This window comes from Maylandia zebra, linkage group LG16, assembly GCF_041146795.1.
Source record: "Maylandia zebra isolate NMK-2024a linkage group LG16, Mzebra_GT3a, whole genome shotgun sequence".
Lineage (NCBI taxonomy): Eukaryota > Metazoa > Chordata > Actinopteri > Cichliformes > Cichlidae > Maylandia > Maylandia zebra.
Window position 1 is genome coordinate 28214076 of NC_135182.1, and position 25950 is coordinate 28240025.

General features: G+C 39.1%; 1 protein-coding gene across 10 annotated transcripts in view; it reads right to left on the bottom strand.

Annotated features, from left to right (window-relative positions):
* Positions 1–504: 504 nt before the first annotated feature.
* Positions 505–25950, bottom strand: part of LOC143413050 (uncharacterized) — a 60156-nt gene continuing 34710 nt past the window's right edge. For 2 of the 10 annotated variants that reach the window (XR_013093611.1, XM_076875209.1), the window contains exons 2-4: positions 24250–24320; positions 3503–3585; positions 2836–3192 (exon numbers count right to left, since the gene is read on the bottom strand). Coding sequence is in view for 1 of the 10 variants with exons in the window: in XM_076875209.1 (XP_076731324.1) it covers positions 3162–3192; positions 3503–3585; positions 24250–24320 (185 nt within the window). In the remaining 9 variants the exon portion in view is untranslated. Of the gene's footprint in view, positions 606–2835; positions 3193–3502; positions 3586–4902; positions 11741–23901; positions 24074–24249; positions 24321–25950 lie in introns of those variants that run through there. The other 8 variants (XR_013093609.1, XR_013093608.1, XR_013093616.1 and 5 more) reach the window with 5 other exon arrangements.

The window sequence follows — 25950 nt, forward strand, 5'->3', positions numbered from 1 at the left end:
GGTTATTTCACACACGTGTTGCATGTATGCCACGTTACCCGCGGGATGTCCTTTGATGGTGGTCCTTTGGCACACAAGTCTGACCACAAAGTCCATGTTAGGAAGGAGAAGTTGGGGCATGTGCTGCAGGTTTATCAGCCACATTTATCGCTTTCACGTGCTGGTTAGGTTTAGGGGGAAGACATCTGGGTTAAAATATACACAGTTACAACAGCAATACTGCACAATGAAAAATGACCCCTATCTAGTGAATTTAAATATAACATCAATGAATTGTGGTTTTTTTTTTTTCCATAACCCGGTTCATCATCAAGCACCGCCAAAGGTAAATGTGTGTAAGTGTGAAAAGCCAGCTGCTCTGACAAAACAGCAGCATTCAGTTAACTGGAAATGGTCTGGAACAGAATTGTTGTCGAGTCCTCAGTTCTAAATAGATTAACGGGCTTAAACTGATGATGTAGTAGATCACCTGTGTTACCTCGTGAGCTGCAGCTGCCTCTCAACAGCTGGAGTGTGGCCACGGCTGTAGACAAGAAACTTCTCGGAGTCTTGGGGAGAGGTGGGTAAGCAGCGATGAGTGCTGGGAGTTGATCCAGGAGATGTGGCTGAAACACAAATACTACCTTGTGTATTCTTTATTGTACAAAGACATTTCTGAGTAACTTCATGGTCAAACATTTGATTTGACAATACCTTCATTGAAAGACGGTAAGTGCTGTTGACTTTTTCAGTGGCTTTCTTTTCTTGAATAAATAATGTACACTTGTACTTAGACAAACATTCTTTTGCTTCACTGTGGGGTTTTTTTGACAGCTCGAGTTGCTTTTTCAAAATAAGACACCAGCTCGAAAAATGTAAGAAGAGCTTCTCGGATGTTGTGTAATTTAAGCCTGAGAGCTGAAGCACTTAAAATAAAAATAAAATACCATCATTTGATGGTTCCAGCTTGCTGTTTGTCATTCCAGTCATTTTGATAATTTCAGGTTTGGGCTGTTGGTTGGACAAAGCAGCACTGTGATGGTGGCACTTTCATCTGTGACACTTTCAGAAATTTTACAAGCCTTTTAGAGGGTTACAAGAAAAAAACACTGTTTATTATGATTGTTGGAGCAGGATGATCTGAGCTCCACCTTGGTAAAGTAATGTTCTCATCTTTTATAATCTACAAACCACTTTGCAGAATTTGAGATGAAGAAAACAACTGTCCACAGTGCCTTCATTTCAAGAAGCCTGCAGCTGTGTTGTGGGTGATTTTCCACGGTCTTATTGTGACAGCAGATATAATGTTATATTACTGCTGCTGGAGACAGAACATTAGTAACAGCACAGTGGAGAAAATTGTCATTTTACCCCCGAACACGTTGACCATTTAGCTGGTGGTGGTCAGTAAATTACACTTTCATTATTACAGTCAATACTAAGAGTGATGAGCTGGCCATGCAAGAACAGAAGATTCACAAAGTGTTTCCAGAAATCATCAAAAAATACACGTGTGCTCATATCCAGCTTGTTCCAATCTGCACTGCATGTACAGTCTGGGTTGTTTCTCACATCCAGTTCCTTCAATATTGATATAAACCTACTTAAAAAGAGCAGAGACGTGTTGTGTTTATTATTTAATTTCGAAGGACACAAAATGTCCCAGTATTAGAACTCTATGAAAAGAGTTACAACTTAGACTGAACATGTTTTTTCAATCACTCTAGATCTCCCTTTGGCATCTCTTAAATTATATCATGCACATTATATTGTGCTTATTTAATTTTACCCATAACACCCTTGACCTAATGATGTGAAAAGTTGTCAGAAGCACAAATGATAAATGAAGCAACTGTTTTGAACAAAAGCAGTTGAGCTCATCAAATACTAAGGCAGAGTTTGAATGTGATCACAGAAGTAGAAGTGTTTGCTATCAAAGCTTTCAAAGGGTCATTAGCTATTAGTCACCTATAAGTGAAAAGGCTTCAACTCAAAGAACCTTTTGTGAACAAAATGTGTCCTCCCAGCTCCATCTACAGTCGCCATCTCCCCTGAAGCCAGGCTGTATGAGAATAGAGATCATTTCTTACAGCTTCTATTGTAGTGCTGTCCGTTTATTACGGTACACAAGTTGAAGGTTGCCAGCTCACAAATTTCGATCAGGTCACAGATGGTTCAGCAGAATGGGCTCAAGTGTCAGGGTGTTGGATGAGGAGGAGATAATACCCTTAACCCCGTCATTCATCCCTCCTGGTCCAGCCTTCACCCAGCAGATGCCGTAAACAAGTCAGGCGTTCCTGCTGCATTCTCAGAAGGGTTAAGTGGTTGAGTACATGTCTGAAGGACAATCTGCAGTGCTGGTATGAAACACGTTTAGCTGCATGTAAAGCATTTACAAACCTTTATTTATTCTGAAAGGTTTGAAAAAGGATAATAAGGGCTACTTTTAATGTTAGTCATACTTTAGCATCCTTTATGCTAATCTGTGACTTTTTAGATTGATAATTCATATTCACTGAGATAAAAAGCAGACATCTGATTGTTGCTCTGTGTGGAGTAACAGCAGCAGCAGCAGCAAAAAATGTCACAGGCATTTCTGGACCTTTGATTTGACTGAATTGGGGTGTCTCTCTGAATAACAAAAGTTTACTTCCTCCTGTCCTGCCACAGTTTTGTCCTTAGCAATAGTGCTAGTTCAGCTAAACTGCTGCAGTGCAATGTTTTATAATCTGACCATCAAACAAAAAAAAGGCATCGTAGATGGACAGATGATGTTCTTCCAAGTATATTGTTGTTACAATACAGAACTTAAGTCCATGTGTCTCTTTTAATATATAATGATTTTTACAACTAATTTGATGTAAACAGGCAGCTGCAAAAGTGTCATACTAGTATGATGTTTAGTTTCATAGATCTTTATTAGTCCTGAAGGAAATTCACCATGGTTGTCAGCTGATCACGCACACAATAAAAGAAAACATTCACTCAACACCAATAGCATCGAGTCGATCAAATGAAAAATAAAAAAAAGATTATTAACAATAATTTAGAATAAATTAATTAAATCAAACTACTCCGATAATGCAGGGCAGCAAATTAGTATCTTTGCTGCAGTGGTGGCGCCACATTAGTGCAGCGCATCAAAACTCTGCTGCAGGCGGTTCAGTGTGTGGACGCTTTGCTCAGTCAGTGCATGGGGACATCCTGTGTACACTGAAAAAAAGAGCATGTCGGATTTACTTAATTCAATAGTGGACATGGGTTGCACGCAGTTGTTTTGCTTTGGCAGAACCTTAAACAATGGAGTTAAATCAACACAACTTATTCATATTCAATAAACCTGTGCATTTCTTGTTGATAAAACGTGATTGACAGATGTTTAGATGAAGTAAGTTGAGCTCTTGGAATGTTTTAATCCTTCACAATTTTGTCAACTTTTACCCCAATACTACTTGGTCACTTAAATACTACATGTTGTCTTCATATTACATAATAGTCTGGTTAACAGAAAAATTGAATCAACCTGCTATCTTCATCCAAGTTGCAGGGGCATAAACCCTGAAGTGATGGTTCCAAAGCAGGGTACACCCTGGACAGCTCACCAGTCTATCACATAGAGACAAAAAACCATTTGCAATCACATTCATGGGTAATTTAAAAACACCAATAAACCTAACTCTAATAAATGCATGACATTTAACCAGTATACCCAGAGAGAACCAACTGCAAACTAGCCAGTTTGTGGATTTGAACCCAGGACTTTTGTGCTGTGAGGCAACAGCACTAACCACCATGCCACCAAGTTGCCAATCGAGGTTTAACAAAAGTAGGAAAGCTATGATTTCAAGGCTTGATGCGCAGTTTTCTGTAAGATTTTGTCCTTGACAGGTTAAACCACAATAAATAGCGATAGCATACATGTAGTGTGTGTGTAGTTGTCTACCTCTTATAACTCCAATGATTTTCCTGCAGTTTGAAATCTCATGTGATCTTGTGGATTTCATGCGTCCAGCAACTAACCGCTCTTACTAGATTGTTCTTGCTGAGATGACATGATGCAAACTAAGTTGTTGAATTTCATACAGATCCTACAGATAATTACGTTCACCATAGAAACATGAAATTATTTTGTTCAAGTTAGACTTTTGTAAATGTAACAACCACCCAATTTCCTTTTTTCGATATACTGGAAAAAGTAGAGGCGGCTGCTCGACTTGACTGAGATGGATGCCTTCCTCAAACCACGATCCAAAGCGCACGAGATGAAATCATGTCGCGAGATTTAACATTGCTATATTATTGACTTACTTCACTCGAACATGATATGAGCAATTTAATATGCCCTCTGCATATCATGTTGTTTCTACACTATATAATTACACATAACTTTAAAGCATGAAGCAATTGTGTTGCCAAGATGCTTATATAAAACCAAGAGATTTCCAATCCCTTTTTTTCAGTGTATTTCAGGGGTCTGGAACTTGGAAAGTTTTCAGGGTATGTGGGTAAAATCTTGCATGTCCTCATTAAATATACCACAGGTACTGGAGAAAAAACACCCCTCTCCAGCAGGTCAGGCCAGAGGCACTGATTGATTTTTTATGGAATGACCCTGATAATAAAAATATGGATGTATACTCTGTGTGCACGAGTTCACAGTGACTTTGGTGGATGGGGTTTTTTTTGCTCATCTTGAACACCCACACTTTGTTTTCAGGTCACAAGGACACCCGATCTGACATGAACTGTCAGTCTCCCATTATATCTGTAGCAGTCTGTCAGGACTAAAGAGACCAAGCATCCAGCTAACCATTATATCAGTGCTGCGCTTGATAGAAGCACAGAGAGCAACCATCAGACCTCGACTGGAACTAAATGACAGATAACCCCCCCCCCCCCCCCGAGTCTCTCTCTATTCTCACTTTCCCTTTGCCTTTCTTGATCTCTTTGTCTCTCTCCTCCCTTTCAACGAGCCCTCTCTTCTCTGTCCTTTCTCCCCATGGTCTCTCATCTCTCCTGTTTTAACTCCCCTTCTACCGCGCTGCCTGTCTTTCGGTTTTTCACCGTGCTTTTATCTTCCTGCCCCTCTTCTCTGCCTGCTCACTTTCATATTTCCCATCTCCCTAAATCTATCTCTGCTCCTGTCCGTCATGTCCTGTCATCTCAGCGGATCAGGCCGCTCGGCAGATGCAGAAAATGGACGATGACTTACTTTCCCCTCTCTGTAATAAACTCGGGGTGGGGCCGGCTGAAGCCAGGCTCTGAGCCAGCATTTGTGTCAGCGTGACAACATGAAGTGGGCGCTTAATGCAGACAAGATTCGCAGCTTTAGTTCACAGAGGGCAGAGCAGAGAGACGACGCAGAGAACCTGGAATTGAAAACAGGAACACGTCCTTCACGCAAAGAAATTCAGACACCAAGAAAACAATGCAATATGGTCTTTATTACCAGTGGGATCGAATGTGTTGTGATTCTGTCATTCTTTGTATTTTTATTGTGCGATGTGTACTGTTGATATCAACTGTAGTAATCCAACAAATAGCACCACATGCTCTTCAAACCTGTGGAGGCTTTGAGGTTTAATCATAAATCTGTAACAACTCCAGGTATCTTACTGACGGACCACTGGGGACCGGGCTGTGTGGAAATTACAGCTCCTCAATGCTTAACAAAAGAGAAGAAAGAAAAACAGCAAACCTGACAAAGATTGTTGTCCTCAGGTTGGTCTTAAAGGTTAGGAGTGTTGAGTTTGATAAAGTGCATACTGGCTTGCTCTTCAAGGTCATGATATAGGACAGTCACAAAGCCTTTAGCATTTTACTTGTGCAGGAAAAGAAGAAAGCTTTGAATCCATACTCTCTGTGGTGGGTTATAGGAATAATGCTGGTCGATCACTATTTTTCATCATTTCTGGGTAGAACAACAGGAACTGAATATTTTTAAAGCTCCAACTTTCATTCTTGATCAATGTTTGTGCTGCTCCAAGTCTCTAGAGGCACAATACAAATCCTCCCAGTTCAGAGAGAAAACTACAAAACAAAACCTGTGTCATGTTCTTTTATTTCTCGCCGCACTATGCAGTCATCCATGCCTGTTATGGACATTCCAATTTTTCCAAATCTCTGGACCCTGTGGGACACTCGAGTTATGAGCATCAAGAGGGCGCTGAGAGTCAGGGGCTGGAACAGATGGTAGCACGCCTCGAGGGGGCCATCAGCTCAATCCAGAGATCCAACAACCAACTTTTAGATCCAAATATAAGCAGGGACAGGCTCTGTTCACCCTGCAACCCTGAACCAGATAAGCTGTGGAAAAAAAGATATTTGATCAAATGACATGCTATGAACTCTAGACTGAAGCCCGAGGACCTATGGGAGTTATCTTTGTACATATACAATAGGAAAAAAAATGGGTGGGTGAGCACATATTGTGCTTTCCACCCTAATGAGCTGCAACTAACTATATTTGCTGAATTTACTCATATAAGATGCAACTTTGTTAGAGTTGAAAATTCAGATTCTCTCAATTGCAGGTAAGCCTGTGAACCCTAAAGTTCACTAAGGACATGAAAAGTACAAACATCTGTGAGATTGTGATTCTATTATGAAAATCTGACAACAGTTGATGAGGATGTGATGTGGAATATGAAAAATAATTTGTGTCTGATCATAAATTTGCAAAGACAATGCCCGGGGACGGGGAGGACAGATATGTTCCATATCATCCTCGTGGCTGTCAGGGCCCAAGATTTCTCAACAAATTGAGCAATGTTATTCATTCCACAGTTATTAGTTCTAATATTGTGGCTGATGAGTGCATGTACCACACTGTGTCAAAACACAAATCATTTTTTTGTCTATGAATGAAAAACATTTAATCACAGAATCCTCTCCATATTTGGAATCTGTGGAAAAGATTTGCAAGGAAGATTCCCAAACAACTGATTTGTGAAATCCCTTTTTTGGAGCCAAATGTGACCATACTTTGATGAGTGAGTGCTCTAATAGCTTCAACATCTAATAGCTTCAACATTAGGCTGAATAAACTGAAACTATATGCACAAAAGTCTAAGAATTTCATGCACCAAAACTGGAACAGTACAATTAAGCACACTATCTTACTCGTCAGATAATTATATTTAAAATGCTTCACATCATTTTTGCAGCAGGCTGTAAACATGTTTATTTCTGATACAAATTTGGACATTTTAACTTTGAAGTCTATGGGGGACTGACTAACTGCTGGAGCCCCTCATGGCCATTACAGGAACTGCAGGTTTTATTTTTTCAGCTTCTGGCTGTTGATCTGTTTAAAACATAACTGATTCCGCCTTCAGTGATTCCTCTTACACTTTAATATGCTGATAGCACCATGGAAAGATCAGTTTAACAGCAGGTAGCACCGTTGCATCAGACACTATAGACAAACTGTAATCCTACACAAAACCCATTTTCGTTTGGCAATAGGACCGCAAAAAGATTTTTACATGTCGCAATTTTGTATCTCTCAGAGAATAATTCTGTGACCTCTCACTCCCAAAACCAAAGTCAAAACTCGCATTTTAGAGGGGAGAGAGAGCACATCCATTAAAGGTGACTCTCCCAATCGCCCCCTTTTACTGTATCTGTGGAGGAGATAGGAATCAGTGCTCTATGCAGAGAATGCTCTGTATGATCACTGACAGTGCAAATAGGCAGAAAAGCCATTTCAGTCAGGAAATGAGAAGGCAGCGGCTTGTGGAGGCCCTCCAAAATGATACTTATCTGCCAATCAGGGAGGGAATCTGTGATAAGGAAAAGCGGATCGCAGGTGAAGAGACACGAGGAAGTGAGGTGTCAGACGAGGGTAAGGAAGTAAAGGAGAGAGTGCCGGAGAGAGATACAAGGGGGGACGAGAGATTGAACAGCGCTCAGATTGCAGGCGAATGAGGGAGGAGGATGTGGAGTAGGTAATAGATTGCTGCTGAAAAAGCACACGTGGGTCATGAAAGAGAAAGAGGGTGTGCAGGCAGAGAAAGCAAGCGTGACTCAGAGAAATAGTAGGTGGGTGAGAGGAGGGAGGAGAGAGAGAAATGTAATGGGGAAAAAAGAACAGCAGACCTTTTTTTCACTTCGTGCAATTGGGGAAGATACCAATTTTGCCACAAAGTGAACATTAGATGAAAATGTCATCTCCATACAGGTAATTTACTCTCCCCTGCTTAAAATGTGCTCTTCAAAATGGTAAAGGTCAGGAGAGAACAGGCTGATGGGTACATGCACAGTGTGATGATGAGTGGGAAGGGCAAGCTGAAAATCTCCCGAAATAAAATGACACAGTCCAGACACCGCAAATATAATGGATACCTACAAGTATTGAAATATTCAATACTTAAAGTAAATCCATGTACAATTCCAATAAAGTTGGGACGTAAATAAAAACAGAAAACAATGATTTGCAAATCCTTTTCAACCTATATCCAATTACGAATACACTACAAAGACAAGATATCTAATGTTCAAACTGATAAACTTTATTGTTGTTTTGCAAATCTTCACTCATTCTGAATTTGATGCCTGCTACAGGTTCCAAAAAAGCTGGGACAGGGGCAGCAAAACACTGGGCAGTTTGAGAGATGTTCATAAAAAAAACACCTGTTTTGAACATGCCACTGGTGAACAGGTTAATTTGAAACAGGTGTTTGTCATGATTGCATATAAAAGGAGCATCCCCAAAAGGCTCAGGCATTCACAAGCAAGGATGGGGCGAGGATCACCACTTTGTGAACAACTGTGTGGGCAAATAGTCCAGCAGTTTAAGAACAACGTTTCTTATTGTACAATTGCAAGGAATCTGGGGATTTTATCATTTAATATCATTTAATTGTCCATAATATCATCAAAAGATTCAGAGAATCTGGAGAAATCTCTGCACGTAAGCAGCAAGGCTGAATACCAACACTGGATACCCATGACCTTCGATATGTCAGGCGGTACTGCATTAAAAACCAACATCCTCCTGTAAAGGATATTACCACGTGGACTCAGGAATACTTCAGAAAACCATTGTCAGTTAACACAGTATGCGCTACACCTGTAAGTTAAAACTCTACCGTGCAAAGCGAAAGCCATATATCAACAACACCCAGAAACGCGGCCGGCTTCTTACCAAGATCCATTGTCATGTCTGCATTAGTACACAATATCTACACCATTTTATGTGACTAAATTTAAACAGAATTAGAATAATCTTTTATATTAACCCTACATTTACCACCCTGTAAAAAGTTCTATGTGTAGGTCATCTAGGCTTTCTGCTCCTAATTTATCCAAAGCTAGCTAGCACTTATTATCACCTATAGCCATGTTGAAATAAACAAATGTGGAACTTATTTATTGTGCTGCGTTTGGTTTACTTATCGCTACTTTTGAGATTGCTCTAGTTATGACGTGAAAATTAGGTGACATTTTAGGTCATCAACAGGTTGTGTTAGTTTTAAAGCAAGAAGTGCATTCAAGGGTAGAATACAAAGTTATCAGCTAATGCTAAAGCTTGGTTGCTAGGCTACAACCACAGACTGTATGGGAACATTGCACAGACACAGATATCTGATAGGTGGTGCTCAGTAACATCAAAAAAAAAATCCTAAAACTTCATTCATCAAAACTGGTGCTCACATTTTTTGGGCAGCCCGTTAGTACAATTAACAGCCATATTATCAATGAGATAATTTCATTAAAATTACGCCAAAACGCTCCATTTCAGGGAATACAATTAGCTGAGCAAGCCTAGCAGACAGCTAGCAGCTACAGCCGCCTGTGTGTGTGTAAGAAGTGCAAAAGTGCCATATCCAAAATGGATCAATAAGTAAATAAGTATACAAAAGGTATTTATAAAGTTCTTTACACAGAAATATAGATAAAGAGTGCTGTACAACTAAAATATATGATATCAGAATACAGTTAAATATACAGAACAAAAGGGAATAAAAGAAAAATACAATAAAAGAATTCTACATCAAATGACTAGTTGAATAAAAAAGTTACACAAATGAGAAACTGTATGACAATTCCCTTTATGATGGCAAATGCAATCTTTCTAATGGTCTAAAGTAGAAGGCAGACGGCAGACTGTTTTATGACCTCAGTAAAAACTTCTCCTGTTTGTTTTTTCATGTTTATTTAGTAAATTATGGTCCATTTAGAGTCAAACAGACAATAAAGAAATGTATGACTTACGGCATAGCTATCATTTTATTACACTGACTACCATAAGAAATATGGTAGTCAGTGGTAGTTATCGCTTGACTGCGATGTCTGGTTTGAAAATATGAAGCTGGTGAAAGCCAAAAACTCGGCCGAAAGAAGTGGACAGCCATGGTTAAAAAAACTGCAAAAATTTCTCAATGGAAAAATTGTGTTATGAAAGCATTTTAAAGATATTGCTTTTAAATACAAATTATCTTCAAGTTTCATAATAATGAAATCATTTTTAACACCTGGGATTTATTGGTTCATTCTCGAATCAGGAAAAATTAATGTTGTCTTCATTTGGTTTAACGTCGAAAGATCTCCGTGAAATACTCCATGAAAAGCACGGCAGATAATAACACAAATGGATGAATTTGAAATGACAAGGAAACACGGCACATCCATCACAACGACAAATTAAAATTTCTTGGGGATTTTGTTTTTGCCCGGTTGGAGAACAAAAGCGTACAAATGCTCCTTGGCTCTCCGGCGTGTACCAGGCCTTTATTCCCCTGCAGGAAACATTCTCCTCTGGCAAGCTGGGTGGCACAGATAAGCAAGTGTGCTGTCAACTCAGCACCTTGGCTCGGTGGTGGAAAACAGCCCAATCAATACATCATTAATCATTGGTTTAATGTGGCCAAGCCCCGATGTGGACAAGCATTAGAATGGAGGGATTAGTGGGAGCAGAAATGAGCTTGACGGCTCTCAAAAAAAAAGAAAAAAAAGAAACCAGATAAATGATGAGAGAGAAATTTGTTCCGAGTGCTGAACCCAACCTGATGGATGGTGGCTGGGGTGTGCACAAGTAGGCGGTAATATCTCTGCTTGTAAAATGTGCCCTTATTCGTCGGCTATGGTGTTCTTTGTATGACTTACTCATGTAAAATTATGACTTAATCATGTGAGTGCATTCAGCCGTTAACATCCAGCCACCAGCATCTTCAGCAAACTATAAAACTGTGATTCACAGCTCTGACTCATCTGTCGGGACTTGTAACGAACGATTTATTTTCATCACTCATATAAAAATTGACCGAGAGACAAAAATCACAGCACAGCGACTATCTTACCTGTTCTGACAAATAAATTAAATCACAACACATGTGCGAAATGATTCATCAGTTCCCGCCCATTAACCTGCCTCAAAGTCTTTTCGCTCAGAGACAGAAAAAACATAGATCTTCTTCCTTGATCTTTTCCTTGCAGCTGGATGCCCGTGGATTTCCTCCTCGCCACGTTCCTCGTGTAAATAATGAATACTGAGCACTCAAAAGCCTTCCTGTCTCAGCGATGCTGTTTGTGCTCCTGCTGTGGGACAGTGCGGCTGACAAGATGGGGACAGCGCTCTGGCGGCTCTGACAGCCACACTTGAGCCGCTTTCACTCCGCTATAAATTTTTAACAAATTTGTCAAAGCCCTTGGAACTTGTTACATGCTTTGACCTCCTCTAAGTTCTAACGTGGGCCACAGGCTACGACTTTAGCTCAGTGTGTAGATTACTGCACCTACTGTTAAATATCCTGGGCATCTGCAAGCAGAGAAAAATATATCAAAAGATAAAAATCAAGGAAAATGATCAATGAGAGAGAATTAAAGCATCCATACTTTTCTAATGTAACCTCAAAGATAATATTATTAGAGGTATCCGACTATAATAGAGGGGGTTGGAAACTGTTAATACCAAAGAGACATTTTTGAGTTAAGTCCTGGTTATTCAAAAAAATATGTATGTTAGCCTCATGATGAAGGCAGCAGCCTGCTGAAAAGAAACAAGCGGATCGATAACACTAACAGGTGTAAATAATTAAAACTTTTTATCACCTACCCTGTAGTGAACTGTTTATTGTACAATGTCATGGTCCTATCTAATCTCATATGTTTAGGCCTACTTTGGAACACTGCCCTGCAGGCACGCTGAGTCCTACTCATGTTTGTGCAAATGAATCAAATTAAAAATATTTTTCCTAAGATCACAAACATAGCAGCTCAATAGTTTTAATTATAGTCAAAACAAAACAAAATCGACCAGTTTCTGTTTAATTTTGACTAAAGTCCAGGTCACTACAAGCTAATCCTTTATTGTTTTCTCCAGCTACACACTGCCTGCGAGCACAACAATAATGTGCTTGTTTTTCAAAATTATTTAATTTTTTGTTCGCTGTTGCTAATTTCCCTGTGATTGAAGCACACAAAATTTTCCTCTCAATGTGAACTTTCCTATTTATCAGCACGACTTTCTTTCTTTGGTATTTAGAGCCCATACCTGGGGGTATAATCAGGTGTATGCATGCATGCTATGTGTTGAATAGGCTAGACAGATTTACAGTTTGGGAACGTAAATACAATAATAATAAAAAAAAAATATTCACTTCAAATGAATATATTTTTGATTTGTTTTGCTTACAGCTAACAGGAAGCCATTGGAGGTCAAAAGGTCAACATGTTGGCGACTGAGGGTTATATTTTCTAAAATTAGACACTGCTGTTGTATTCTTAAGATTAAAGTTGAATGAGAGGATAATGATTTGTACTTCTGTGGCGTCAACTTGACTGAGATCAGTGCTGAACCTCTAGTATCAGTTTTGCACCTCAATGTGATTGTGCAACATGGACATAAATGTGCAAAATTAATTGTAACTTCACCCATCTATTTATTTTCTTAACAACTTATTAATTCAGGGTCACAGGGGGCTAACGCCAGTCCAAATTATTAAGTCATACATTTAGTAATAGTCTAGTACTGTGCAGCACTTTTTGAACCTTCTTGCTGGGAAGTGACAGTCACAATAACAGCAACACAATGCAACAAGGCAAAAGAAAAACTAAAAAAAAAAAATTGTATATATTTTTTTTAATAGATAAAATGTTTTTAATTTAATGTAACCTAACACTTCTACTTGTTCCAAAACTTCCCTGGTTTTGAAACAAGTAGGTTTTACCTTTTCCATTAAGTCTCTCTGGTATACATTTGCAGGTGTTCAATTCAGTTCAGTTTTATTAATATAGTGCATAATCACAACAGCAGTTACCTGAAGCCATTTTATATTGTAACATAAAGACTCTACAATAACACAAAAAAAACCCAACAATCATGTGACCCCCAATGAGCAAGATTTGTAATTAGTTGTGTTATATAGATGAAAATTCAATATAAAATATTAGAAGCAAATCAACCCTAACTATGATTTGGAGAAACATAAAACACTTTTTTGAGGAAATCATTTAAATATTTTTGTCTGTGTTTATATTTTTACAGCTTGCCAAGACAGAGCAGTTTAAAAAATGTAATCTGATTGTCTAGTGTTACAGTTGGGGTTCAGGCTTTTACCGATGACTTCAGCCTCACAGGGTTAAAAGGTTAACTAAATAAAATGGTAAAACCTTAAAATCTGAGTCTAAAATGTATGTTTTACTTTATTTGCAATGTAAAATCTTGAAGAAACCGTGCAAACGTAAGCCTTTTGCGGCTCAGACACGTATGTGCCATTAGGTCCTGAAGGAAGGAGGTTGAATAATTAACCCTAAGGGGTACACTCATGTGGATCACATGCATGGAGTAGCTTTTACTACACCCTTGTTTCTAGCGATGTGCTCTTCAATGAAAAATTTGCTCATAACACTAAATAAATGACAGACGTTTCATTACTGTATTCACTCCAAGTTCTTCATGTTCAAAAACATAAAGAGGCCATTTGCCTGGCGTGCCTCTTTAACGTGTCTTAATTGGAGCGAGAGAAAATGTATTTAGTGGAAGTGAACTCGCCCAGTGAACCATTGCGTGAATTTTCTTTTACTTTCAATTATTCTGAAATTCCACGTGAACTCTCCATGAACCCAACATGAGCTAAATATTATTATAGGATCAAGAGCTCTAGTCTACACGTGTGAAAGAATACAGATGGTAGAAAAATGAGCTTGGGACCATTTTATTATTGTTATTGGCAAAATACGTTGAGCCAAATCTGACAGTATTAAGTTCAGATTGACCCAAAAACCTCCCGTTGACCGATTTTGGCAGCCCCTTGTCAGCGAGATCTTCCCTTTCGGCAAACTTTATGTCATGCTAGGTCTGCTCAATGGGCAGACATCCTGCCAGCTGATGTTTACAGCCTTCCTCCTCAGCCTTTGGAGGCGAGGGTTGGGCATTTCATCTTTGTATTACAGAGTACTCATGTTTTCTCCAAACCGAAGCTCAAAATCAAAGCTGATTAATCCATTAGCCAACAACTGTTAGCCAGCAGAGTAGAATGAGACATGAAAGCATTTCGATATGGCCTTTTGTATCGAGGGTGTGACAGATTAGTGCCTAGACAATTCTACCCCAACGATAAAATCTGTGCCAGGGGAAATGTGCCACACACTTTAAATGACCCGTTCCAGAAACATCAAAGCTTTTCATTCCCAAATCCTCTTGACCATCACACCTTTGAGACAGTCCCATGCTCCTGATGATTTGATGAAGGGGAACAACATTCATTGTGGATATCATCTGGAGGATTTTCAGAGTGCAAACTAAATCTAGCTCATCTTATGAGCACACATGCAATAAATTCACTGATCCGTCCATTTCCAAGTTATACTACATGAGATCTTTGGGACTAGAAGACAAACATCCAAAAGCAAAAGGGGAAACACACTTTTGCTATTTGTACATCATAATTGAACAGAGTATAGGTTGTCTTATATATCAATGTCTCAGCAACTTAAGAAGGTAAGTTTCCATGCTAAATGTGGGACAAATAGATAGGCAGTCATTATGGCCTCTAAACAACAATGCTTGGTTATTCTCAGTCAGCAGTGATGAGTGCTACCATCAGTGGTCTGATGAGAGACGCTGATGGCATGAATTAGTTACAGGGTGTTTGTAGACGAGCTGGAACAATTCTGATCCACCGAGGCTCCACTCACAGCTTCCAGGACTTTCAGAGCATCCCCTGCTGATGTCCTGGTACTCAATACCAAATAGCACCTCAAGGGGTCATGTAGAGTCCAGGCCTTCAAGGGTCAGCGCTGTTTTGGTGCCACGCAGAGAACCAACAGCATATTTGGCACTGACACTTTTTTTTAATCTCCTACAGTATTTAAGATTTTGGCTGGAGGTAATGTGATAAAACAAGCTGTCACTAGTGATTGATAATCATGAAAACAGTTTACTTCACACACAAACCCTCGTTTTCAGTCATGACTCATAGTTCATGACTGAAGTATAGTTTGTTTTTGTTTTTTCAAACGTAGCAGTCACTGCTTCATGTGAAAGGAACCAATGGAGGTGGTTCAGGTTTCCGATTTGGATCCCTCTTAGACAATTACTGCTGGATGTTTTCCAGTCATGTCTCACATGAGGTGCATATCTCATCTGGCCTGGATACACAATGGGATTCCCCAGGAGAAACTGGAAAACACTGGCGGGCGAAAAACATGTCTGTAATACCCTGCTTAGTCTGCCACCACTGTGACTCAACTTTGGATAAGAGGAAGAGAATGAGTGAATGGATATATGCTTATAATCTGTGTAAATACTCTAGTGAATACTATGAATGCTTATGATCTATGTAACAACAAAAACAACTCTTAAAGTTTTTGTATTGAATTGGAAAAACCAATTACATCCAGTGTGACCCCCACAAAATCAGATGAGGGTTTAAGGTAGTCATTTAGTCAATTAATGCAAACGTTTGCATTAGAAATATTTTTGAGGTGGCGGGTTGAAATTTTGCACTATTTTCAATTTTTGTTATTTTTTTTAAGCATTGTTGAGAGCTCAAAGCCCTCCAAGAAAAATGTTTGGTTTTTTTTGTTTAGCACGATTTCTTTCTATGACCAGCTCTGAGCATCAGTATCATACTGTAGTTGGGATAAACTGCATCAGTGATGTAGAGGAACTAAAACAAGCATTGGTACCCTGGTTGGCTGATCTGTTTTCTAGAGAAAACTTCCAAGAAATTGCATTCTGGATAAATAATAAATTCAAAACTCACAGGTGTGGGATAGTTGGCTCATTTTTAGCCTACATTTGACACCAGGATCATTTTCTAGCTGGGATTCCTCGTGGGCAAAAATAATGGTTTAATGTAGCATTTTTTTTAATAAGTATGTTCAAAAACTTCCCACGATGAAGTGATAAAGACAAAGAAGTCATAGCAGTCCGAAAAGGCTTGTGTGCTGTTTGGTATTGAGCAAGGTAAACTAAACAAAAATCTAAAACTAGTGCAATCATTTATAAAAGAAAACCATATAAAAGAAAAACGATATAAAATAGCTGTTCTGAACTACTGCCCTTGATAAATATTTTCCATATTTTAAAAATAAAGAACGAATGAAACAAAAAAAACTAAATTAAAATATTTTCATGAGATGAAAAGGCTAGACTGAAATTAACCACTTTCTTCTGAAACCAAGAGAAACAACAGATTTAAGGTAGAAAACAGACATTTTTAAAAATATCACGAAGAAATGAAAAACTATAACGACATTGGCACGGGCCTGCCAATGGCGCCAGTAGGTCAAAGTTAATAATAGGATTACAGTGAGCTATCATTATGCTCCTCTTTCCATGTTTAAGGTAAGAGGAGGTATATTGTGTAACCCTGGCTGGAAAACACAGTTTATATGACTGACTGCCAAACCAATGTTGACAGTACATTTAGCACAAACTCCCAAATGGCTGATTTCCAGTGCATTTTAAGTTTTTCAAATCCTATGAATGAAAGCTTCTTAAACCATTAGCACTTATTTGACTAATGTATTTCTCAGCTTCCTGTGTTTATGACTTACCAAATTACAGTATGAACCCCAGAGGAGCCGCCACAGCCAAGAGTACTGATACTCAGCTCTCAACGACCCCACGCTTTGGCAACAGACCTGATCTCGCCCATCTTTCCCGTATTTTGGCATTGTCCCGTGGCTGTTATCAACAACTAATTAACGTGTAATGAATGGGCTTTTTAAATGGCGAGCAGAATAACTAATGTGTTGCAGACGCTAACGCTGCACTAATAAATCAAGCGAGTGACTGTAAACACGAAGCGCTTTCACGCACGCCCTGCCTTTATGAATGAGTTGCTGGCGCGGCTCTGTCCAGCTACGGCAGCTGAAGTTCAAGACTGCGACCTTTGACGAGACATATCTGTGTCTGAGGCTGGTAGCTGAGGGGGAAGCGTGGGAGGAAATATTTAAACTTTGACTTCTTCTTTAGTGGAGAAGTTGTAATTGAGACAAACGTTTGCAGCAGCCTAAGACACGGAGCATTCTCTTTGTTGGAAATAGGAAACAAATGTTGATGGGACGAAGTCACTGTCAATGGAAGCGACAGGTAGAGCTCAGTTTTGGCCCTCGGGCCCCTCTTCTGCCTCACATTAATCAGCTAATGTCACAGCTGTTAATGCAAACCCTCCAATTCCAGCACATGTCAAACATCTCTGTGCCATTTTCATAGCGTTTCATATACAACCCTAAAAAGAGAAATGAGAACTTGTTCCCATCTCGTGCGACTTAAAACACGGGGCCCCACAGTCCTACCATCAGCCCCATTTAGAAGAAGCGAGACACTGACAAAGAGGTGAAATGGAGGAATCCGCGCTGGGAAGCCAACGGGAACCGTGAATCATATCCTCTCTCATCAAGTCATATTGCACAGAGTGAGCCTGTTCACCGAGATGAAGCCGTTTGCTAGTCTCTCAGCAGGCCTCATCAGTGAGCTTGTACCACTCTAATACATGTGAGGCGCTCTGTCAACCCCCCTCTGCCACCAACCAACCACCCCATTATTATAAACGCCCACACAGTGGCGCACCACTGTTACACTGAATGGACGGCAGATTGAAGGAGGGAATTGCCATGTTTATGTATGTAATTCGTGTCACTGCGCGGAGATTCTGTGAAATTATTTTGCGACTGAATTTTTCTTTTACTGATCCTAGAACACCAACACCTGCAGCATGTGAGTTAACAGCCTCCCCCTTTACTCTGCCACCTCTGTGTAAGACGGGATTTCAGTAACGATGTCTGCCAGCATCTGGTCGCCTCGCCATCGAGGGATCATTACAAAATGCTCCGGTTCTGATGCGCCTGTTCATTAAAGTTGTTGGCAGGACTTCAACATGTGTGCTAAAGTGAAAGGTGCTAAAGTACATTTCTGGTCTAGATGCTTTAGAACGTGCTGATTACTGCGATGTCTCACATTCAGTTGATGTTCATGTAACCACAGGCAGCAGGTGTCAAACATATTTTTTATCCACCACAAAGACAAACTTAATAAAGAAAACTGAAGAAAGTAGATAAAAAAATAGTCTCAGGCATGAAAATGTGTGCAAAACTAAAAATATTTCTTGGTTTTTTTTAGCTCCAGAAACTCTAACATAATGGTGTTGTGCTTCTGTACATCTACTGTGATCGGTAACACACATGTAATAAGACAAAATGTTAAAATGTAAGGTATTTTTTAAAATTTCAATCTTTTTAACGCTCATTTGTAAATAAACAGTAGATTAAATATAAATGTTTACTTTGATTAAAAGAAATGTCGTTAATGGTTTTATACATTTGTGGGAGCTCAGTACAGCCGCTGCTCCTCCACAATGAAACAAACAGGAGACATGCTCGACTGGTAGGAGGCGTTAGGTCAGACCAGGACACGGGAGGGGTTATATCACTTGTATAGTTTGGGAACACCTCTGTGTCGCTGTGTTGTGGGTGTAACATGCTCACGTAGTAATTTAATGTGTTCCTGTACTAGCCACTCCTACTCAGTTTTCTAGTGTAATTACATTACAGTTATAATTTATGTTGTTACTTGTGTTGAAAAGTTTCTTCAGTTAGTGGCACAGCGTCGACAGAAAGAACACAGAGAGACAAGGAGTCATGGAGACTGGAGGAACGGAAAGGTATCACAACAGGGAAACTGGTTAAACACAAAAAACTAAGCAAGGGACTAAAGGCAGGAAATAACAAAAGCTAATATACACAAGACAGCAAAATCAAACCACTCAAACAGGAGACTATTAAACTTGAACTTAATTCCCTACTCAAAACCAAAAACAAATAATAAACTCACAAAGATTTAAGACCAAGGGTCCCTAACAGGTGGAGAGATCTTTACCTTTTAAAGAGTGGAGAAATGGACATTATTTTTACTGTTAGCGCATAGAAGGAAAAGCTTCCGATGGTCCAGGATAGAAACAGCTGCTCACACAACATCAGGTCTTTGCAAACATCTGCACTGACAGTACGCTAACATAAAGCTAGCTAAGAACCCAGAGTAATGTTAAAGCGAGTAAATGCCAACCACAGCCATTTACTTTTTGGAAATTCTGTAATTTTATCTGAGAGCTGAAACAAACACACAAAGTTCTTCATACAAAAAACAAAATGACCAAGCGCCTCATACCTCGATTCACCTGGATTTGTTAAGCAGAGTGATCCTATAAGACATAAGATATCCAGTGCAAAATATGTAAAACACGTATCCTTCATAAACTTTTCACTCCCCTGTTTATGTTGTTTTTAAAAACCAAGTCAACGACCTGTAAGTGACACGCATATTAAAGTATTGACTCTGACTCATAGCAGCATAAACACATGAATAATCTGATTCATTAATAAACAAATCACAGAATCTTAAACCCAATAACGTGTCAGCTGAAACATCAAAAACACTCACTGCAACTTTACCGCTACTGAGTATTTACAGGAACTCCCTGCTGCTTAGTTGTTATTCCTCTCGTGATCGAGACAAGAGGAATACATTCAGCTTGAATCCACAGTGGGCCATTCTGCCACTTCCATCTGTGGATGTTATAAACTGCTTCTTGTTCTATGGTAGCTTGTGCTTTGATTCTGCACTCTGAGTCTTTTGAATACATTTTCCTCAGAGAATATCATATTTATTTAGCACACTGCTGAACCTAAGTTTGAAGTCTTTATTGAACTGTGTTCACCCATGTGTCACCTCTGAAAACAAGGATGGGAAACATTAGAAGTTCAAACCAAGGCTGCCCCACTTTTTTCCTGTCAGTCAAGACATTTCATGTATTTAGCTGCTCCAGCTTTGCTAAAAATAAACAGAGCTGGAAATGTAGCCTATGTAGAAAAGAAGAACCACTACATTGGCTAATAGTCACAATACTCCAGTGCCGTAGATTACATGTATAGCAAAGGTTCATAAAGTTTCATATTCAGTTAATATATCTTAAAACCATGCTTGGTGACCAAGGGAGACTATATGACTGTATGGTTAGCTATCTATGCTGAACTGCTTAACCCGTACTGATCACCTTTATGCACACTGTAACTCTTTGCAAAAAGATTATGACAAGTATGTCCCGAAAAAAATGATTTATTACTCTGGTACAGGAAAGGCCCAGAAGAAAAAAGAGTGGAAGAAAGTAACAATTAGATCACAAGTTAGTTAAACTCGTGGTGTTTATGTTTTAATCACATTCCTCAATAGCCCTGATCATTTGAACTTACATAGTACATTGTGTAGAAACACTCTAACAATGATTTATTATTGATTAGGAAACATTTTCTGTAATGAAACAATTTTTTTCAACTAAGGGAGTATGCAAATCACATCCTCATATCATATCCCATTAGTTTGTGACTAGTACTAACCCATTTTTAAAACAGATATTTATTTTATAGATTTGGCTCTGATAACAGTGTTACATTATGTGCATTATTATTTTGGGGTCTTTGAAGTTATATTGCAGAACCGTAATACCTCAGCTAGCTTACTTTATTTAATCAAGGCCTGCACTGGATGTTCTTGTTTTGCTTATTAATTCCTCTCGTGGATTTGAGTTAGCTGGTAAAATACTCATCCCCTGTCACCAACTATTTCCCCAGGAGCACTGCTGAAATATTTTGAGGAACACCTGCTCATGATGCTTCCCAAAGATCGTCTTTTTAACAAGGGGTATTTTTATTAACATCTCACACCTTCTCTGCAAGTGAAGAGCATCCTTCATAATGAATATATTGTATTTTAATATATTGTATTGTATTTTGAAGTCCAAATGCTCCATCACTTCCAAAAATTAAAAAAAAACAACAACTTTGGGGCACAACCGGGGCTGGACTGGTATTCTGTCATACTGAACATTTGCCAGGGGGCAGACACACTTGACCCACTGCTCACCAGCTCCACAAGCAGTGACAGCAGCCCACTGGTTCATTTTCATTACTCACACTGGATTGTCCAGTCAAATTTCTTAATATAACCAGCCCCTCCCCTACCATTCCTGTCCACCCATGCACCTTGCAGAAAGGTTTAGTGTGGAAGAAGTGGTTGACAAAAATTGACAAACATAAGCAGAAAGGTGGAGCTGAAAATCTGAGAAAATAAAAGAAAGAGAAACTACAAATAAATCCAGTAAAATGTGTCAGATTTACTGACATGTAAGCAATGGACCAGTAACAACTAGTAAAAAAGAAGCCTTCATAGTCACTAATGGTTGCTGTTGCTAGCACTTGTCTTGGAGAAGTGCAGCAGGAGATAGAGGGAGGTGTGAGTAACTTTGTAAGAAAGTAGATGGTGGGACATAATTAGGAAGGGAGAGATTTAAGTAAAATAAATGGCTACCTTACTCACTGTTGATAGCTAAAGTGTAGGTTATTGTGGCATGCTGCACTACAACTAAGATATCATTATTTATTTATTTTTTATTTTGAATGATCATTCATGGTGGGCTGGACCATTCCTGGACCAAAAATGCAGATTTTTTTGAGTCCATATTTGGACAAAACTAGTTAAAAATTGTCTAAATACTTTCAGTTTCAATAAAGTGATTAGTGTAGCTGTTCTCCCAGGTTTTAGAGTAAGGTTTAATGCCCAGGCCTTCATGAGAAAAACAATTTATGAGGGAGAGTTAGCTAAGGTGGAAGTTAGCAGGAAGTTAGCATGCTAAGTTCCCATCTAAAGATAACATACAATATTCTCACTGAGGGATTTCTAAAAAACAAAAACAAATAAAACAAAAACTAAATGTAAACCTAAAGCTGTGAAGTAATTTTGGAGGTAGCCAAGAAGGAAAACTAAGTAGTAAAAATGGTTAGTAAAAATAGACTATTTGACCTATGATGATGTGCTTACTAGTGGCTAGCTACAGAGCTATAGTTAGACCAATATAAACACTTTTACTGTGAAGAATTAAACCCTAATATTTCATTTTCCTTGTGCTAGAGTTCATTTTCCCGTAAAGAAAAAAGTAAAAATTCTATGACAGGAAGAAGATGCCAACAAAAGATCAAAGAGAAAACCTGAGATGATGTTCCACAATATGAGGTTACCCATCATTTGTTGCTCAATGGTATGGATTACTTATGAAAAATAATAGGTGCTCAGGATAGCACGAGCCAATGGGCTGTAGTTACATCTAGTTTTTAAAAACTGAGCTTTGAAATGTGCTGCACGTGAAGAGAGCTGATAAAAAGAAGAGTCTGAGAGTGATGGCTGAATAGTTTCAGGGTTTTTTTTCCAAAGATAAAAAAGAGACAAAGAACTGCAGCACGATAAAAAAAAAAAAAAAAAAGGAGTCTCATCCAACGCAGCAGATGCATCTATACATCACTGCTTAACAAGAGGATAGCAGCTTGGAGAAAAAAAAACACCTTGCAGGGTTGTTTTGTGGGGGAGGACAGCCTCGAGACTCTCCTCAACACAGGAAAACTTCATCTCCAGCTGGGATTTGTGCTGAAACTGTGTCGTCAGACTTAAAAGATGCATTTATATTTATACCTCTGACCTTCACAGCACAGTCTTCAGTGTCAAGCCCCTTATTTTCTATATGAAGCAAAATTCTTCTGAATCAGTCGCTCAGTGCGGCTTGTTTTTAATCTGGGTGTTGAACAGATATTGAACATTTATTATATGACTGGGTATTGCATGCACATAACTCTGCACACCTCACTAAAGTGCCAGCTGTAATAAAGATCGCCCATCCACAGGGTCAGTGGTGCTTGATGAGCGAAGAAATTACACCGTTCCTCATTTTGATGAATGGGCGGATTTACTGTCATTATTATGTTCTGCCGTATTAGTTATTTTCATCAAGTGGATAAAGGCTGATGCATGCATTTTTCTCAATCATTCTGGTGTAAGTGCCTACTTATTGTTCCAATATATTGTGCAACTTAATAGGCTAAGGTGACATATATGTGTCAGACGATGAGTTAGGGTGAAATAAAAAGACCTAACAGGCTGTGATTTTATTGAACTGTATGTTTGAGAAGCTTAGTGGGGAAATATATTTTCTAATCACACTGCCTTTGGGTATTTAGGGTGTGATTCACACGTAATAATGAAAACTGTTACCAATTTTTTTTCAGATTATGCTCACTAATTGTATAATTACAACTATTGTGAACTCTATTGTATGTTAATAGATCGTTTCAGACATTTGTAGACCTGGAAAACACTGAATGTTATTTTGTTACCATATTGATAGATCAACATGACAAATTCTGTATTAAAGCTTTAGATTTTTGTATTGAAATGAGTTCCAAAGAAGATTTTCTAGCTGTCATAGAATGAATAATGGTTGTATTTCATTTAGCTGCTTCTGTAACAGGGTCTTACTGTTAATACCAACCTAGGCAGCACAGAACCATCATTATTTGCAACACCTTTGCCATTTCCTCAGAAGAGAAGGCAAAATGTCTGCTGTAAAAATGACCTCAACAGAAGCTTACCTTCTGCAATTTGGAGTGCCAGTGTTAACCGAGATGTTTCCAATGTTCACTAAATATAAATGGCTATGTAGATCAGCCCAATCATTGTGGTTTGCATCTTTGCGTAGAAGTCATAGACGACATTTTGGGTCTGTTGGCTTCATCTTAGGAATAACAGTGCATGCACGAAAGTCTGAAGCAGATAGGGTGAGAGTCAGTTCCTCCAAGCTGGAGGAAAAATGTAAATTTCCTCCCCTGGGTTGAGGAGGCTGTGAAAAGTGAAAGAATTCAAACAGGATAGTGTTCACGAGTGATAGGAAGGTGGATCAACAGATTGCTGTAGTGTCAGCAGTAGTGCAGGTGTCTTACCTGACCATGGTTTTTAAGACAAAGCTGAGGTGAACTCTTTGACTTCTTTCCAACACCTTTGCTTATGAGCTCTGATAATGACACCAAGAAGGAGGATTTGAGATTTTTCAGGCACACCCCACAGGGAAAGACCTCAAATTTCTATTCAAAATTATTTCAATGTTTAACGCCTCCATAAACCTTGACTTGTGTTTACTGAGCTGCTCCTTCTATGATCAGAGTGTACTTAGGATCATTATTCTGTTCAAAACATCCACCTATGATTCATCCTTAACTTTCGGACAGATGGCCTCACAGGTTGGAGTTCCTGAGGCAGCAAAGCAACCCCGAACCAGGACATTTCCTCTGCCAGGCTTCACAGTAGGCATGAGCTTCTGCTCCAAACAACTTTATCTTACATTAACCTGTTCAGAGCACATTATTGAGTAAGACCTGGTGTTCACTGGCAACCTGTGATTATTATTTTGTGGGGAGACCGTGGCTCAGGGGGTTGGGAAGCGCATCTGTAACCGGAAGGTCGCCGGTTCGTTCCATGGCCTCTCTGTCCTGGTCGTTGTGTCCTTGGGCAAGACACTTTACCCTACCACCTACTGGTGATGGCCAGAGGGGCCGATGGCAGCCTCGCTTCTGTCAGTCTGCCCCAGGGCAGCTGTGGCTACAACCGTAGCTTGCCTCCACCAGTGAATGAATAGTGGCATTGTAAAGCGCTTTGGGTGCCTTGAAAAGCGCTATATAAATCCAATCCATTATTATTTTTCCATTTAGTACCACCGAGGTTTGTTTTTCTATAAGGCCTACCTCAGACCTGATTAACTTTTAAAAAATATTCTTACCCATTCTGAGAAAGGACAAAATGTGTCATCATAACAAATGCAATGGAAATTCACAAACTTCATCCAGATCCAGACTTTAATCATGCATGGGGGGCTTGTTTGCCATCTCTTAATGACACCAACAATTGCAAGAGTTACTGACAATCTAGGATTCTTCGACCTTGTACTCATGATAATAAAATTCCACGAGATTTGTTTTACGTTTTTGCTTTTGTGTTTTGTTTTCTAAAATTTAAATTATCAAAATGAATCTGATTTCCATGGAGTGTACAATTTGGGATCCTGCTACTTCAAGATTATTATTAGAGCTACCGGAGTGCCTTGTATAAAGGCACATCTGCAGTGAGTTTATCCACCTGCATACATACATTTATCTCCCATCTTTTTCTGATTGCTATTTGGCAAAGATTTATTGTAATTATGATTTCTCAGAAATCATTAGTTTGGTGGCATAAGTTCAACAGTAGCACTGCTACAGGACAAGCGATTTCAATCTAAGAACTGTAAAAATAGACTGCGGGGTGACACAGCTCGGTGCTGCAAATCAAGAAATCTAATCTAAATACGGTGTTGCAAATGTCACGAGCAAAAGATTAATATTGACTGAGGGGAAATTAAGGCTCTTGGAGGGGAAAACTGCGGGTATCAGACAGCTGAGATGGAAAAGGCACTGAGAATTCATTCAATTTCCCATCTGCCTCTCTCAGTTCTTCATTTCAATAAAGTTCATTTGCAGTTGCAAAGTGTTTTTTATTAGCATGATGCTAGTGGACAAAACCAAACTCTAGTTGGAAAAAACATTTATAGCAGTAAGTGATTTTCTGTGTGACAATAAACAGTCTTTTCATGCTTGGTAAATTTTGAAAAT